The 17,142-nt window shown below is 45.1% G+C and overlaps 1 protein-coding gene across 1 annotated transcript; it reads left to right on the top strand.

Annotated features, from left to right (window-relative positions):
- The first annotated feature begins 5,825 nt into the window (after nucleotides 1-5,825).
- LOC130121692 (betaine--homocysteine S-methyltransferase 1) lies at nucleotides 5,826-10,486 on the top strand. The gene is made up of 8 exons (XM_056290550.1): nucleotides 5,826-5,943; nucleotides 6,203-6,335; nucleotides 6,482-6,594; nucleotides 7,057-7,248; nucleotides 7,495-7,642; nucleotides 7,912-8,094; nucleotides 8,686-8,914; nucleotides 9,225-10,486. Exons 1-8 carry the CDS (start codon nucleotides 5,920-5,922, stop codon nucleotides 9,403-9,405), a joined length of 1,203 nt encoding a protein of 400 aa, XP_056146525.1. The 5' UTR covers nucleotides 5,826-5,919; the 3' UTR covers nucleotides 9,406-10,486.
- Nucleotides 10,487-17,142: the final 6,656 nt, after the last annotated feature.

Genomic DNA, 17,142 nt, shown 5'->3' with positions numbered 1-17,142 from the left:
CAATTTCTGTAAGCAAATAAGACAAACTTTTACAAACGCGAGAATGAAGCCCTCCTAGCTGTCGTTGCTTACTAAGAGGTGGAAACCGCTTCATGTTATGAATATTAGCAATCTTCTCTTCTTGCTGCCTTTCCTTTATTGATCCACTCATCCAGCACCGTGCAGAGGAACTGGTGCTGCCACGGGGTTCGTGCCACGAGGCACAGTTTTCTCTTCTTCTGAAGCTAAAAGGAAGCGAGTGTCTGGGACTTTTATCCCTGCGCTTGACAAACGTGATGTTTTGTATTCCTGCATCTTCCTGTTGTGTATCTCAGAGGGCTGACATTTATTACAGCCCCCGCGCATCATCCTACCTTGGACACGTGGGTTGATAGTCCTGCCTTGTTTCCTGATACCTTGAGTTGCTCTATTTTAATTTGTGTTATATTTTTATTTATAAGGACTGTTGCAATAGTATCTGGTTAGGGTCTCATGACTCATTTGTTCCTGCGCTTGATGTCAGTCCCTAGGGCTAGCCCAGCTAGTCTATTTGTGATTATTAAGACAGGAGTCCCTAAGTAGCTGCTAGATGTGTACCAGTTTTGCTCGGTGGTTACCATCTGGCTGCTAGGGCTTCACTAGGTGGCGTCAGGTGCATAGCATAATCTCCCAGATATGGGACGAGACCTCCGAGATGTCTTGACGCATGCTCAGTAGTCCAGGTAGGAGGATCAAAGAAAGTTGAATCAGTTCATCCGGACACCACGTTTATTGACAGATGTGTTTCGTCACTCACATAAGTGACCTCTTCAGTCTAGTCTCTTTTGCGCCAGTTGTGTCTGTCATGACCGGAGGTAGGAGACCCTGAGTGGCCCTCTGGTGTCTCAAAGCTAGCTGGTGGTTCACATATGGTGCAGATGGTCGTGGTGGTCAAAGACAAGCCATATCAGGTGGAAATCTCTCATCTTGTCAAGGTCACAACTGTCCTTTGCGTCAACACAATCTTTCTGTGCTTGCATTTGTAATGACCACGATGAATAGACTCGCTACCCCTTGGCTAATGGACCCTTTAGTTAACTGGTTAGCGCAGTCGCACCGGGTTCGTGTCCCGGCTGCGGAGGATTCCCGGTTGCCTCCCGAATTTGCTACATTGGTGTCAGAACTGGGACGCCCCTTGGCTAATGGGTCAGACCCTTTAGTCGACTGGTTAGCGCAGTCACCCGTGGTTCAAGCGATCCGGGTTCGCGTCCCGGCTGCCCCCTGAATGCGCTACACTTTTTTTTCCCCCGACTCTTCCGAGCCGTCCCGGTCGCTGCGCCACCCCCTCTGCTGATCCGAGGAGGGCTGCAGACTACCACATCTCCTCCGATATATGTGGAGTCGCCAGCCGCTTCTTTTCGCCTGACAGTGAGGAGTTTCCCCCCCCCCAGCCCCCTCGCCCCCACAACAGGCGTCCCGACCGACTAGAGGAGACCCTAGTGCAACAACCAGGACACATCCGGCTTCCCACCCTGTAGGGACGCCCGACCAAGCCGGAGCTAACCGCCGATCCTCGTATTGGTAGGCAACGGAGTAGACCGCTACGCTACCAGGACGTCCTGTGCTTGCAATTTTGATACATCTGGAAAGAAGTCCCTCTGAATAATCTTCTCTAAGGTCTATGTACGCCTCTTCATCAAGAACATGTCCCTCCAGCCTTTGCTGCTCTTCGGGTTGTTGTTGAAGAGCCACTGTTGTGACATGTGTGGGTAAAAGGGTCCCAGACAGTGCTTCTCTAACACTAGCACCCCCCTCCATTGTTGCCAAACGGTGTGGCTGCCTCTGGTATTAGCCTGTTAACTAGCTAACAATGACGACATTGAAAAGTCTGCATGAGTTCAAACGTCACGACTGTGAGACTTGTAGACTGAAGCGGTCACTTAGTATCTGTCAGTAAACGTTGTATCCAGATGAACTGATTCAACCTTCTTCGGGCCTCTGACATGAATGCCATATCTAGGGATCAAAATGTTATGGCACTTAAGAGTTCTGTAAACCTTTTAAGTGATGAGATCAGCTGGTTCACTTCTGAGGACTTCAACATCCCTTTAGTGTTTTTGTCTATGGAATAAGGAATTGGACTTTTAGATCTTGTTTGCCAACTATTCTGTCCTTAAATTAAGTTAAATATAGTAAGCACAGATGAGCCACTATTAAGCCACGTTATTGGCGTCTAGCCGCGGTGTCATGCTAGCTAGTAAATCACTTTATAAGGTGGAAGAACAAACTAAGCCTTGGGCATACTGGCCACTCATCTTTATTCTTTGCTTTCATTTCAAGTGAACAGCCATAATAGTTCTACCTCCAAAGCAGAGCTGCCTTCACGAGAAGGATCACTGACGACACAGCCTACCTAGTACACATACCTTTCTATAGGTACATGGTGCAAAATGGCAAGGTAAAAGCTGTGTTCTGTATTAACACACGCATTTGAACAATTTTCACTGTGTCATGCAGACCAAAGAATTAAAATACATAGCATTTCAGACACAAGTCGAGATCGTTATCAGAGTACAGAACCGAATACACTGGGTAACACACTGGGCAATACACTGGGTAACACACTGAGAAGATATGATAAACACACACTGCAAGGCCTGGGGTTGAATAGACAGGTAATGATAGTGATGATCAGAAGCAGGTTTACGCAACAAAACGAAAGGTGGAGCAGCAGGCGGAGTTCACGACATGCTGCACCTTGACTGAAACATGCAACAAACAGAGGGAGACAAAAGAGGGATCACAATTCAGGAAGGACAGGCAGGAGTCGTCACGTGCACATTATAGCTGCCCCAAAAGTCTGGAATCTGATGTGGGAATCTGGGAGATTACAGTCCTGTATTTGTTTTTTTTTTTGTCTTGAGGTCATTCAGGGTTGTTTTATAAATACTGATGAATGCTGATATTATTTATAGAGCTAAAAAAAACGTTTTTGATACCATTGATCACATAAAACGTTTTTGATACCATTGACCACATTAAATCACTTGATAAATTGGAAAGGTATGGTATCAGAGGAGTTGTGCTGAATTGGTTGAGAAGCTTTTTAAGAAACAGGCAACAATTTGTGAAGATAGGTAAGCATAAATCATGGATATTAATTATGGAGTCCCTCAGGGGTCAGTATTAGGTTCGAAATCGTTTATCTGTACATGAATGGCATATACAGAGTATACAAAATATTGAAATTTGTTCTTTTTGAGGAAGACACCAATATTTTATGTTCTGGGGAGAATTTACGGCAGTTTTCGGGGGGAATCATAACAGAAATGAGAAAATAAAAAGGTGGTTAGACATTAACAGGTACAAATATTATTCATTTCAAAAAGGTGAATGAAAAAATACTTTTAAGAGGTATAGGGATGAGGAAGGGTTGTGATAACTGTTTAAGTTTTATATTATTGACACTGGGTGATATTTGGGTTATACATAGAATTGGGATAATTGTTTATAAATTGTATGCACGACAAAGATAATGAGTTAATTGATAAGTGGTGGAGAAGGGGTAGGAATAAATGTGAATACTTCTTCATACCCCGCTTTGGACATGTACTATTTAATTTGTGTTTTTTATGAGAATTTGTTTATTAAGTTTGTTACATATGTTTATAGTTCATTTCATATTATTATTATTTTGTTTTTATCTATTTTTTGTTGTTGTTTTATTTTTTTCATGTCCTAAATAAAAAAATGAATCAAATCAAATAACATTGTCAAATCACAAGCAACGTGAATAGGTACTGATGTGCATGTCTCCCACAGCTGGTAGAACTGAGCTCTCATTCAGTTGTTTTTCTGGAATAGGGACTTCTTTTTTTTAAAGTCTGAAATGATACTCCCAGCCACAGAACTACTTCTCATATAAACAACTCATTTCTGCAGTCCATCAGATTTGCCAAACCACCACCAGGAAAAAAAAAATTTAAAACCTGTTATACTTCAGGATGGTAACATTTTTGCAAAGAATTAATTTTACTTAGGGCAATTTGTCCATTGGCGATTCCGCTCTACATATCTATTTACAAGCCTAATTGAACGACTGACACTAGAATGACGGATTTTCAAAGTTTGATAACTTTCGGCAAAAAAAGATAGAAAGATACAGACCTGCCGCTCCATGAATTCTCCCAAAATTGCGTATATTTGCATTTAAAACGCGTTTTAGATCAATTGCACACACAAAAAAAAGTTACGATAAGAGCTGCCTAAAACCACCATGACCGGTCAAAATGGCCGCTCGTAATGGCCGCTCGTGCGCGTCATGTCACGTCCTGTCATATGACGTGTGTTGGTGGCGTCATTTCCTCCGCGAACTTCATCGCTCTGTCCTAGAAACACACTAGCGCCCTCCAGCGCAGAGTAATAGTCTACACTTGGTATTGTGGAGTTAGAAAACAACGAGACAGGAGACGTGAGAGTAGACGTAGTCGAGGTAGTTTACTAGCTCCAATTTAGCATGTCATACATTTGACGACACTGAACTGAACTGTGAACCGGAAGCGGAAGTATATTATCTGACCCCTCGCTTCTTCCCTTAAAGGTACACCGTCCTCTTAGGTGAATGTCTTTCGATATATGGATGTGGGTCACCACAATATCTTGATTTTTTTATTGCCAGCATGTCTGGTTACAGACGCCGTTACGGACGCACCATGACTGCCACCGACGCGTCGCAGTATTTACAGGCCATTTTAAATTGCTTGAAAAATAGTATTGTAATGTGCATGGATAAGAAGACACGCTGGCCGCGGGCAGACGGGTCTGACCCTTTAGTCGAGCGGTTAGCAATGTCTCCTGCGGTGCGGGCGACACGGGTTCGCTTCCCGGCCGCGGCAGTTCCTGTGGTTGCGTTGTCCCCCGAATTCGCTACTGTATTAAACTTGTTAAAATGTTAATTTTGGTGTCAGTTAGTTTCTTAGCAGACATACTAACACATGCAATGCATTAATAGCTCAACTGGGTATTTATCCTGACAGAATATAGTGTTTAAAAACCGTGGGCGGTCAAAATGTCCGCCCACGGTCATTGGTTCCGGTCGTTGTTTGGGACTGTTTCAATATTTATTTTATTTGATTTTTTTTAAAAACATTTCACGTTGCATAGGCCTTGTTACGTGTGTTAGATTAGCACTATGTGTTTTCCGTTTTGTTTTTCGGGTAATATTTTCACTTTTTCAATTACGCTATTCAAGTCGGACCATGTCTCTCTGCAGTATAAATTGTTTAAAAATAGTATTAAAGTTGCTAAAATGTTAATTTTGGTGTCAGTCGTTTCCTAATAGAAACACTAACACATGCAATGCGTTATTATCTCAGTCGGGCATTTCTATTGAGAGAATATAGAGTTTAAAAACCGGCCGTCAATGTGACCGGCCGTGGTCGTTTTAGGTAGGAGTGAAATTCTGGCCGTGCTCGTGAAAGACTGTACTCCGAAGAACGAAGACAAAACTTATAATTGACAAACCAGTTTGAACAGCCTTAAGACTTGTTCAGCTCAATTAGCTGACGGCGTTCTATTCTAAAAGTAGTCCTTTTGTACAGACGTCCCTTCATCCAATCTAAGTTAACAAAGTGAAAGAGGTGAAAAACATCAGCAACGGTGTCTCAAAAGTTTCCATTGCACTGACTGCCCCGTTATCTTATTACCCGTTTCTTGAGATGTCACTGCAGTGCTTTTAGAGACGAGTGAAGAAATTGATGTGTGTGTGTGCGCGCGCACACACACGCGCGCGCGTGTTTGTGTGTTTGTGTGTGGGTTGGGGGGGGGGCATGTTCTTATCGTGACACCGGATACACCACACCCCCCTCTTTGTTGGGCTATAAAACTGCTTGGATCCCCACACCTAATCCTCTCCGAATCCAGAAGAAAGTTGAGGAGTGCGCCCTAATTTCTGCAAAAACCATGGCACCAGCTGGAGCTAAGAGGGTGAGGAAATTTGCTAAATATAGCACCTATTTTGATATGAATATGGGGAGACGGGGCACAGAATCAAGGCGATCTAAACTTTGGTATGCAGTGTCGCATGACTGAATGCTGGGTCCTTGCAGGTTGCATGCACCTTCCGTGCACTTTAATGAAAGTTATGACAATGCATGTCACCGCCTTCGTACGTTCCTGAGCAACGTCCTTTTGCAGCACCTTTACACTTCCGCTGCGCTCCTTTAACGCCACTGTTTTCGTGCAGAACGTCTTGGAGCGCCTGGACGCAGGCGAGATCGTTATCGGGGACGGAGGGTTCGTCTTCGCCCTGGAGAAGAGGGGCTATGTGAAGGCTGGACCGTGGACTCCCGAGGCGGCAGCCGAGCACCCTGAAGCAGGTACAAACTCCCCCTCCTCCCCATCCTAAACTGAGATGCTGTATAACGAGCAGATTCAAAGCGTCATGCAAACCTGGAAATCCGGTTGAGGCGGCTTGGTTGGTGGTAGATGTGGGCTAATGTAGGAAGGGGGGATGTCGTTTCAGTGCGGCAGCTGCATCGGGAATTCCTCCGCGCCGGAGCAAATGTCATGCAGACGTTTACTTTCTACGCAAGCGACGATAAGCTGGAGAACAGAGGCAACACTCAGCACTTCACTGTGAGTCGTGTGATCTGCACCAACAGCTGGCGTTCGTGCTCATATTGTCTCGTCGCGGGGAAGGAAAAGCAACTAGAACACGTGTGCAAATATTTGTTATGAAAAAAATAAAAAAAAAGCAGATGCACTCCAGTCTAGGTTATAAATTTCGACCTATAGTCTCCAAAACAATAAAGGATTGAAGGATTTGTTGTGTACACTGTAGATTCTAACAAGTTAACTTCGCATAAAATCCTTTCACATAAGTTGACACAATTCAATTCATTTACTTATTTCTCCCAAGGTAATGGGTTTCCTCATTTTTTTTTTGCAAGTAAACTTCACTTTTAGAATTTACAGTGGAGGAATACCTGGGCTATAATTTGGGGGAGAAAAACCTCGCTCGTGCCCTCTGTTGACTAAGAGGTTAAACCTGAGTAGCCCGAGTTCGTTTTGTTAAAAAGGGACTCATTTGAACCCTAGGGACAACAAATTAACGAGGCTGCTTGCGACCTGGCCCGGGAGGTGGCCAATGAGGGGGACGCTATGGTAGCAGGAGGGCTCTCCCAGACCCCATCTTACCTCAGCTGCAAGAGCGAGGATGATGTGAAGGCCATCTTCAAGAAGCAGATCGATGTGTTCGTCCAGAAGAATGTGGACTTCTTGATCGCAGAGGTACAACGCACATGCACACAGACAAGGGGTGGGGGGGGGGGGTTGATAAGATCGTCTCTTTGATCGACGGGGGCAGTAACTCTCACACTTTTTATTGCATGTTTGTAGAATATTTGGACAAAAGTACTTGGATATATACGTATTTGGCACTGCGCACCTTACGCAGTTTTGTGATGTGATCATTTAGGTGTGCAGAAATCTGTCTAATTTGGCTGTAGTTGATCAAGTGATTGTGCTTGTTTGTAGTACTTTGAGCATGTGGAGGAAGCAGAGTGGGCTGTTCAGGTTCTGAAGACAGCTGGGAAGCCGGTGGCTGCCACTTTGTGTATTGGACCTGAGGGAGACCTAAACGGAGTCAGCCCTGGAGACTGTGCTGTCAGACTCGTCAAAGCTGGTATGAGAAATCTTACATCCCTAAAGTTCTTATTGTGTGTATTATATCTGATATTTACCATCAGTTAACCTCAGTGAGTCCTAGTTTCTATTTTCAAATTTCCTTGACGAGATAAAAGCCCTCGGTTCTTATATTTCCACCCATCAAATGTACATTCACAGTACTATGTTGAAGTTTTGCTGATTCATTTTGTCATAACTGTCAAACCTTATCCGGGAACCAACAAATCATAACACCGATCAAGACTGCATATTACTGGGTCTTTACAGGAGCTCAGATTGTGGGTGTGAACTGCCACTTTGATCCCATGACCTGTGTGAAGACTGTGAAGATGATGAAGGAAGGAGTCGAGAAGGCTGGACTGAAAGCCCACTATATGGTCCAGCCTCTGGCCTACCATACCCCTGACTGCAACTGCCAGGGTTTTATTGATCTGCCAGAGTTCCCTTTCTGTATGTATTCACGCTCAATATTCCCATGTGTCTCTCACATTCAGCTCCCCAATCAAGAATGCCAGAAATGGGGGGGGGGCATCCGGGTGGCGTGGCGGTCTAGTCCGTTGCCCACTAACACGGGGATCTCCGGTTCGAATCCCCGTGTTACCCCCGGCTTGGTCGGGCGTCCCAACAGACACAATTGGCCGTGTCTGCGGGTGGGAAGCCGGATGTGGGTATGAGTCCTGGTCGCCGCACTAACGCCTCTTCTGGTCGGTCGGGGCACCTGTTGGGGGAGGAGGGGGAACCGGGGGGAACAGCGTGATCCTCCCACGCGCTACGTCCCCCTGGTGAAACGCCTCACTGTCCGGTGCAAAGAAGTGGCTGGCGACTCCACATGAGGAGGCATGTGGTAGTCCGCAGCCCTCCCCGGATCAGCAGAGGGGGGTGGAGCAGCAACCGGGACGGCTCGGAAGAGCGGGGTAGTTGGCCAAGTACAATTGGGGAGAAAAGGGGCGAAAGATCCGTAAATAAAAGAAAGAATGCCAGAAATGTCTCAATGCATTTGAAAATAGGCCGTCTGACTGTTGCTTGTGTCCTCTCAAACAGCTCTGGAGCCCAGGATTTTGACCAGATGGGACATGCATAAGTATGCCCGGGAAGCTTACAGTGCCGGCATTCGTTATATCGGAGGCTGCTGTGGGTTCGAGCCTTATCACATCCGTGCTGTGGCTGAGGAGCTAGCCCCCGAGAAGGGCTCTTTACCCGCTGGCTCGGAGAAACATGGCAACTGGGGCGGTGGCCTGGTCATGCACACAAAGCCATGGGTCAGAGCCAGGTACCAAACGTACTCAGCTGTTTCCTGTTCCTTTCTTCTTGTTGTTGTTGTTGCAGCCGTCCCCTTACTGTAGGGCAGCAGGAGCTCAGGAGGCTGAGCAGGTCGTCCGGTGACTGGAAGGTTGCTGGTTCGATCTTTGGCTCCTCCTGGTGAAACTGGGGTTGGTGATCGTGCCCACGCATGGGTAGATGTGAGGTAGTGTAAGTGGCTTTGAGTGCCCGTGGCAGCTGGACGAGCGCTGTGTGAAGTGTAGTCCTTCTGCCGTTTGCGAGGCACTAAATCAATCTCTCAATGTTGCGTCTCACTACAGGGCTCGTCGTGACTACTGGGAGAATCTGAAGCCAGCATCCGGTCGTCCGTTTTGTCCTTCCATGGCCACCCCTGATGGGTGGGGGGTTACCAAAGGCCACGCTGACCTCATGCAGCAGAAGGAGGCCACCACTCAGGACCAACTGCAGGTTCTCTTTGACAAGTCCAAGCCCAGCCACTAAGAGCCCCCTCCTCGATATTAACAGGGAGGCTGCCCCCGCGGGTGGCAGAAGGGTGGCAGGAATGAGGAGAAGAGGAAACCAATAGTTCTGTACGCAAGGAAACTGTGTGCATGTCTGCGTGTCTCTTTTTGTGTTAAATGAAAGCAAACCAAAGAACTACACTCCAACACAAAAACAAACAAAAAAAAATTGAAAAAGCACCTTTCGTCTACAAACTTGATATTGGCACAACGATTAACGGAATTTCGCTGTTGAGATTTTTTTGCTGGTATAATGAGGGTATAATTGTCAGATACTAGCCCCTAAACCTCAGTTCACACTGCCGCCCAACAAATATCATAATGCAATTTGGAAACGAAGCGTACAGTTGGATGCTTATAACGGATGGCGACATCCTCAACATTCAATAGGCAAAACTGGGGCTGGTTGTTAGAAATGAATGTACGTTAATGAATGTTAAGATGGCAAACATTTCCAAAGGATATTATATGAAATAGTGGTCAAATATGTGGACTACTTCTGATGTGAAAAACAACTATCTGTACTAAACGACAGAGTTACACCTGGGAGGAGTAAAGAATTGTCATTTTTAATTTGCTAGTAGGTATAATAGGGTGCCCTCCCTATTCCAGTAATGATGATGTAGCCACACCTGACTTCTCCAAGGAATAGCGTGTGAGGAAAATTCCAGGCTGTCTCACACACTTCCCAAAGTTTTCATCTCAAAGATTGAATGCTGACTATCGATTACTTGTATGACCATTTTACTGTGAACTACGCTGATGTCACCTACTTTTAACGTCACGCCATTTTCTGAGTAGAGGCTTTGCAGAAGACGTCCGTCTCTCGGGTCTGTTGAAATGCTGTTTCCACCACCACATCCTGGCTTCACTACGAGGCCTTCATATTGCACTGCGTCACAGAGGCCGGTGGCAGGTGACACCTCAGTGATATACTGTGTCCACGATGCCAGAAAGAAAGCAAGCCTGACTTTAACGTCCTGAAAGTGAAAACTAATGTCTTACAATGAAAGAACTTGGTGATGGCTGAAACAATAAAAAAATCAGTTGTTCAAACTGGACCCACGTGATGTTTGTGTCTTTCTGAAAGTGAAACTGGACTCCGGTTCTCCCCTGGAAGTTTCCCAGGGCATCACGACCAGCAGAGAATAACAGAGGAGTGACGTCGTTTTAGTACAGTGAGGATGACACGTGACAATAGCTGCTACCCCCACCTAGTGGACAACACAAGTCCCCAGTCAAGCAAAGTGTTTTAGGGAGCAGGACCTCCACAAGACCTTTATTATTCTGTTCAATGTATTGTATATAAAGCTGCTTGGTTAACATAGCCCTTCTACGTTAAGGGCAAATCCACTCTAGAATGACAACTGCTTTTGTGTAAACAACAAACCAAACTGTTTCTTCAGGCTTTTTTATACATATATATATATATATTTTATTTTTTTTTGCTGAATTTTAAAAGGTTGAATAATTTTCACCATGAAGCCAATAAAAACCATAAAGCTATTGGAATAGTCTAATCAGGGATCAGGAACATGTATTTGTCGTTTCATTCCATGCACCTACGCACATGAAATGAAACGAAATATTTTTTCTCCCCCAGCCCACAGCAGTGCAACACAAAGACAAAAACACATATCCAAACTACAGGAACATATATATCCAAACTACAAAAAAACAACTACAAAAACACATATATCAAACATATCCACAAAAAAAAGTTTCACTGTCCTATAGATCAACGGTTCTCAACCTTTTTGGGGTCCTGGACCCCCTGCGTATTTTTGATCTACCCTGAGGACCCCTCCACCTGATCTTGGGGGAGGGGGGTTGCAATTTGATAGAAACAGTAGAAACTGCATTTTAAATTGCATTATAGCATTTATTCACTCTTTGGGGCAAAAATAAGAGCTTTCAGTTGCAACTTAGATATAGTTAACAAAACAGAATTCTTATGCAGTAACTTTCAGATATATGTAACAAAACAGAATATGTATTCAGTAACTTTCAGATATATGTAACAAAACAGAATATGTATTCAGTAACTTTCAGATATATGTAACAACACAGAATATGTATTCAGTAACTTTCAGATATATGTAACAAAACAGAATATGTATTCAGTAACTTTCAGATATATGTAACTAAACAGAATATGTATTCAGTAACTTTCAGATATATGTAACTAAACAGAATATGTATTCAGTAACTTTCAGATATATGTAACTAAACAGAATATGTATTCAGTAACTTTCAGATATATGTAACAAAACAGAATATGTATTCAGTAACTTTCAGATATATGTAACAAAACAGAATATGTATTCAGTAACTTTCAGATATATGTAACAAAACAGAATATGTATTCAGTAACTTTCAGATATATGTAACAAAACAGAATATGTATTCAGTAACTTTCAGATATATGTAACAACAGGATTTTTATGCAGTAACTTTTAACAATGCAAACGGGAGCGAGATCTTTTATTAAAATACAATAAATTACACTTGTGAAACAGATGTAATCAGAGAAAAAAGTCCTGTTACCCTTTATAGTTTAGGTAGATAAAGGTCTCAGTCACATTTGAGTAAAATAATCCTATTTCTGTAAATGTCATAGGATCTTTTTTTAAAGATATTTTATTTTCACGGACCCCTTGCAGTTACACCACGGACCACTAGGGGTCCGCGGACCCCCGGTTGAGAAACACTGCTATAGAGGATGACTAGGATGACAGTCGGAACTGCCGGTCTGCATGGGCTAGCAGTTAGCTTAGCCTGCCCCGCTTCCGCGTCCTGTCAGATCGCCCTCGGTGTTTCCTCCTCGGGCGCAGCTCCAGGCGAGACCGTGGTTCTTGGGCCCACCGGACGAAGCAGACCAGGGTCCCCCAGCCGATCCAACACCAACTTTATGCCAGAGTCTTTATACACACACCTCCCCGCACTCCACACGACAACACCAAAATCCCAGTCAATGTTAGGCAAGGCCACCGCCAGACCTCCCTCGGTGTTATCGGAACTGCCTGTCTGAATGGGCTAGCAGTTAGCTTAGCCTGCCCCGCTTCCGCGTCCTGTCAGACCGCCCTCGGTGTTTCTTCTTCGGGTGCAGCTCCAGGCAAGACCGTGGTCCCTGGGCCCACAGGACACAGCAGACCAAGCTCTCCCAACCGATCCAGCGCCAGCTCTCCCAGCCATCAAACGAAGACACAGATAACGACGATTGATTAAAGATAAAAATTAAGAAGATGTAGTCTCCAAATACAGCAAGGCTGCACGTTGTCCGTCGTGGGAGAGAGATCCCTCCCCTGTTGCTCTCCCTGAGGTTTCTTCCTATTTTGTCTCCCTGTTAAAGGGTTTGTTTTGGTTTTTTTGGGGGGCGGGGGGCGGGTTGTTCCTTATCCGATGAGAGGGTCTAAGGACAGGATGTTGTGTTGCTGTAAAGCCCACTGAGGCAAATTTGTAATTTGTGATATTGGGTCATACAAATAACATTGACTTGACTTGACTTTAAGATGGCTCCATGCCTTTAAAGTAAACTTTACAGAGATATGCTTGTTTTTTGCTTTTTAACAGCTTCTTAGAAGGTAGAGTATGGTTTCCACTACATTATATAGTAGCCAATATATGACTTAAATATCCTGAATTGTTTAAGGAAAAATTAGTTTAGTCAGTGGCGTAAACTAACCTAAACACAGTTTGCTCATCATTTTATTAGTAGACTACAGTAGTTTACTCACCTTGTTAGGGCTGACATGAACCTTCGTTATATAAATTCATTGTATACATCAATGAAAATAGGATTAGAGTGATAAGAATAGCATATTGCAATGGGAAAATACATGTTTTTCTGAAAATAGTGCCCGTATATAGTTGGTTGCCCTGTGATGATTGCTGAATAAGGATAATAGTTTACCCACATTTGTATTCACCACTACATCGCTGATTACACTTACAATATCATTTAGTTCTTTGATAAACCATGTGGTGCAACCTGGATACATCGTCAGTAATGATTCCGGGGTCATCCGTGCTTCGGGTCTTAACATCAGACACCCTTGCCCGAGTGACCTAGCCGATGGAACAAGCCCTGACTTTTGTCCAGGTAGCGCATTATGCCACGCGTCACTCCCCTTGACCCAGGGCCAACGGGAGGCCTTTTCCGTAGCTTCCAAGATATTCCTAATAGCTCTTCTTTGCACCCCACAAATCTCCAAGAGTCCCGGGACCCGATGTAGAGACTGGCCTGTAAAGCCCCTGCAGCCCACTTCAACCGGCTCACAGTGGGCCTTCCACCCATTCCTCCGACACTCAGTTACCAGCTCTGCATACCTGGCTCTCTTCTTTTCTTGCACCTCCTTCATCTGATCTTTCCAGGGGACAGTTAGCTTTAGCAAAACCATTTGATTGCTTGCCACGGACATCAGGACCATGTCTGGCCTGAGTGTGGTAGCTGTGATGGTGTCCAGGAAACTCAGTTGTCCCCCTAGGTCAACTAGGAATTGCCAGTCCCTTGCTGTTGCAAGCAGCCCAACCTGGGCCATTGGCTGGGGCTGGGGCTTCTCTCCTGCTTTTGGGTTGTTGTTGTTTACTGTAGCTGATCCCAGTGCAGATGGTGTCTGTTACTGCCTGCAGAACTTGGTCATGGTGCCAACGATACTGCCCCTCTCCCAAGGCCTGTGGACAGCAGCTCAGGATGTGCCCCAAGGATCCCCTTTTCTGACAGAGTTGGCAAGCAGGTGAGTCCGCCAGGCCCCAGCTGAACAGGTTGGAAGGGCTCAGGAGGACATCATACACCGACTGGCCCAAAAACCTGAATCAGCGTGATTCTGCCTTCCAGAGTTCTGCCCAGGTGATTGCACGTCCTCAACGCAGATCCTGGCAGTTAGTTGTGTGAAAGGGGGTGCGAGGGGGTGCGGTGAAAGTTTGCTTTTCAAACCTGCAGTAAAACCCATTCACATTGTCAGCCAGTTGATGGTTCTCTACAGTGTGGGGGGATGGTCTCCTGTAGTTGGTAATGTCTTTCCAACCTCTCCAGGCTGATCCTGGGGCTTTGGCAGAAAACCTGTTTTTCAATTTTTCAGAGTAGCAACTTTTGCTCTCCTTTGCAAGTGCATTTCTGGCTTCTTCTTCTTTTTTTTATATCCGATCCTTTCTCCACTCCCGTAGGCTTCCTCTTTGACCTGGCGAGGCTGCCTGGGTTATGCTGTGAACAAGGGCTTACTGTTGTTGAAGGTACAGACAGTTTTTGGTGGGCACACACATGTCCTCACAAAAGATGATGTGAGATGTCACAGTGTCAGTAGGTTCATCCAGATCTGCAGCTGCAGCCTCAAAAACACTCCAGTCAGTGCAGTGGAGGCAGGCCTGGAGCTCCAGTTTTGACTCACTGATCAATTTCTTCACAGTTTTAACCACAGGCTTTGCAGATTTAGTTTCTGCCTGTAGGTTGAGAGAAGATGAATCAGACAGTAATCAGAAAGGCCCAGGGCATGCACGGGGAACAGAGCGATAAGCGTCCTGTATTGGGCGTATTGCGTAGTGATGATCCAGAGTGCTTTTGTCCCTGGAGGGACACTTAACGTGCTGTATGTATTTTGGCAGCTCGTGGAGGGAGTCTCAATATTTGCGCTCTATGTTTGGAATTTGATCAGGTGTTTTAACGTCTCTTTAACACAGGCCTGGGCCGGGATATAGACACAGACCAGAATAAATGATGAAAATTCCCGCAGTGAATAGAATGGTTTACAGTCAATGAAAAGGGTCTCTGTGTGAGGGCTGCATGATTTCTTCAACACTGTGACATCCGGGCACCACCCTTCGTTTACGTAGAAGCAAACAACCTGGAGGCCCCCCTCGTTCTAACATTTGGCACCTCACTGACTACGTTATTGTCCGTCAAAGAGACCGACGCGAGGTACTTGACACCAGAGCGATGATCAGAGCAGATGTCTGCTGGACTGACCACCACTTTATCCGCTCCACCCTGTCCATCCAACTTCACCGGAAAAGAAGGGTGCAGAAAAAGCAGAGCCGCACAAATCTCAACCTCAGAAGACTTACTGACACCTCCTCTCATCAACAGTTCCAGGCCACGCTCAGTACATCAATCCTCAAGCAATACCCAGATGATATTGAAAGCCACTGGGATATGCTCAGGACTGCAATCGCCGGCACCTGTACAACCACTCCTGGACACAAGATGAAGAACCACCAAGATTGCTTTGCTGAGAATGACCTGGAAATCCAACGGTTAATCAACGCCAAGAGGCAAGCCTTTACCATTTGGCAGAATGACATCAACTGCCAAAATAAACGAGTTACCCTTGCAAGAGCAAAGTCAGCCGTGCAAAGCTGGGTCAGGTCAGGGAATTGAAGAACCAGTGGTGCACGAAGAATGACCTTGAGATCAAGCACTGGGGATACCAGAGGCTTCTTCGATTCTACTAAAGCAATATATGGTCCCAGCCATCATCGTCTAACCCCCCCCCCTCGCTCCAAAGATGGGCACACACTGCTAACAGACAACGAGTCAATCAAAGAGAGGTGGAAAGAGCACTACCAGGACCTTTTAAACTGGGACTCTCGCCCTGAAATGGATGCCCTCCAACAACTCCCTCAACAAGCCAAAGAGGAGGGCATGGCAGCACCGCCTAGTCTAAGAGAAGTCCAGGATGCCACCAGGATGATGAAAATCAACTAGGCTGCTGGTCCTGACGGAATACCAACACAAGAATGCAGCTGCATGACTAAATGCATAATCCCCCTCCAGGGTATCGACCTGGAGGATAAAAATGTGCAGAACAAAATGTCACCATGTGAGTGGTAGACAAACGATAGAATGTGTACCAACTAGAAATGCTTGCCATTCAAGACAACTTGAGACATCACTTGTCTAATGACAGATCTCAAGCTTGAGGATGGAGAAATGGAAGCAATGTTTTCCATGGAAGAGAAATTCATTCAAAACTTGAGCATGAAAAACAATTGCTAGTTCTAAGTTTTGACAATGGTGGAGACACATACTAAGATATACTGATGAAATGCATGGTTTATTACTTACGGGTTATAAAATACATGGCAACATAAAAGCCTACAAGAACATTTATTGTAAACTGAGCTTTGTACGTAAAAATCCCTCTCATTCGTCGCCTGCTTTTTCTTCTTGTACTTCTTCCGCTCCTCCTGAGAGTCATATTTGGTGTTATTCATCCTTTTTACCCCATCCACATGTTTGTACCCTGACAATTGCTGCTTGCGGCTATAATTTTATATCTGTTTTATATATATATATATATATATATGTGTGTGTGTGTGTGTGTGTGTGTGTGTGTGTGTGTGTGTGTGTGTGTGTGTGTGTGTGTGTGTGTGTGTGTGTGTGTATATATATATATATATACACACATTGTAACGTGCATGGATGAGTGGACACGTTGGCCATTGGTTAATAGTTCGGACCCTTTAGTCGAGCGGTTAGCGATGTCTCCAGCGTTGTGGGCGATACGGGTTCGCGTCCCGGCCGCGGCAGTTCCTGTGTTTGCCCCCTTGAATTCGTTACAATAGTGAATTATATATATATATATTGGTGAGGTGTGGTTGGAATGAGTGCGAGATGCATGAAACAGGCCTGTACTGCTATGCATTAAGATATTTTTCCTGTATCCGTGTACACATACACACACACACACACACACACACACACACACACACACACACACAC

This window comes from Lampris incognitus, chromosome 12 (assembly GCF_029633865.1).
Source record: "Lampris incognitus isolate fLamInc1 chromosome 12, fLamInc1.hap2, whole genome shotgun sequence".
Taxonomy (NCBI): domain Eukaryota; kingdom Metazoa; phylum Chordata; class Actinopteri; order Lampriformes; family Lampridae; genus Lampris; species Lampris incognitus.
The sequence above is the reverse complement of the archived record's forward strand: the minus strand, read 5'-3'. Positions and strand labels throughout refer to the sequence as shown.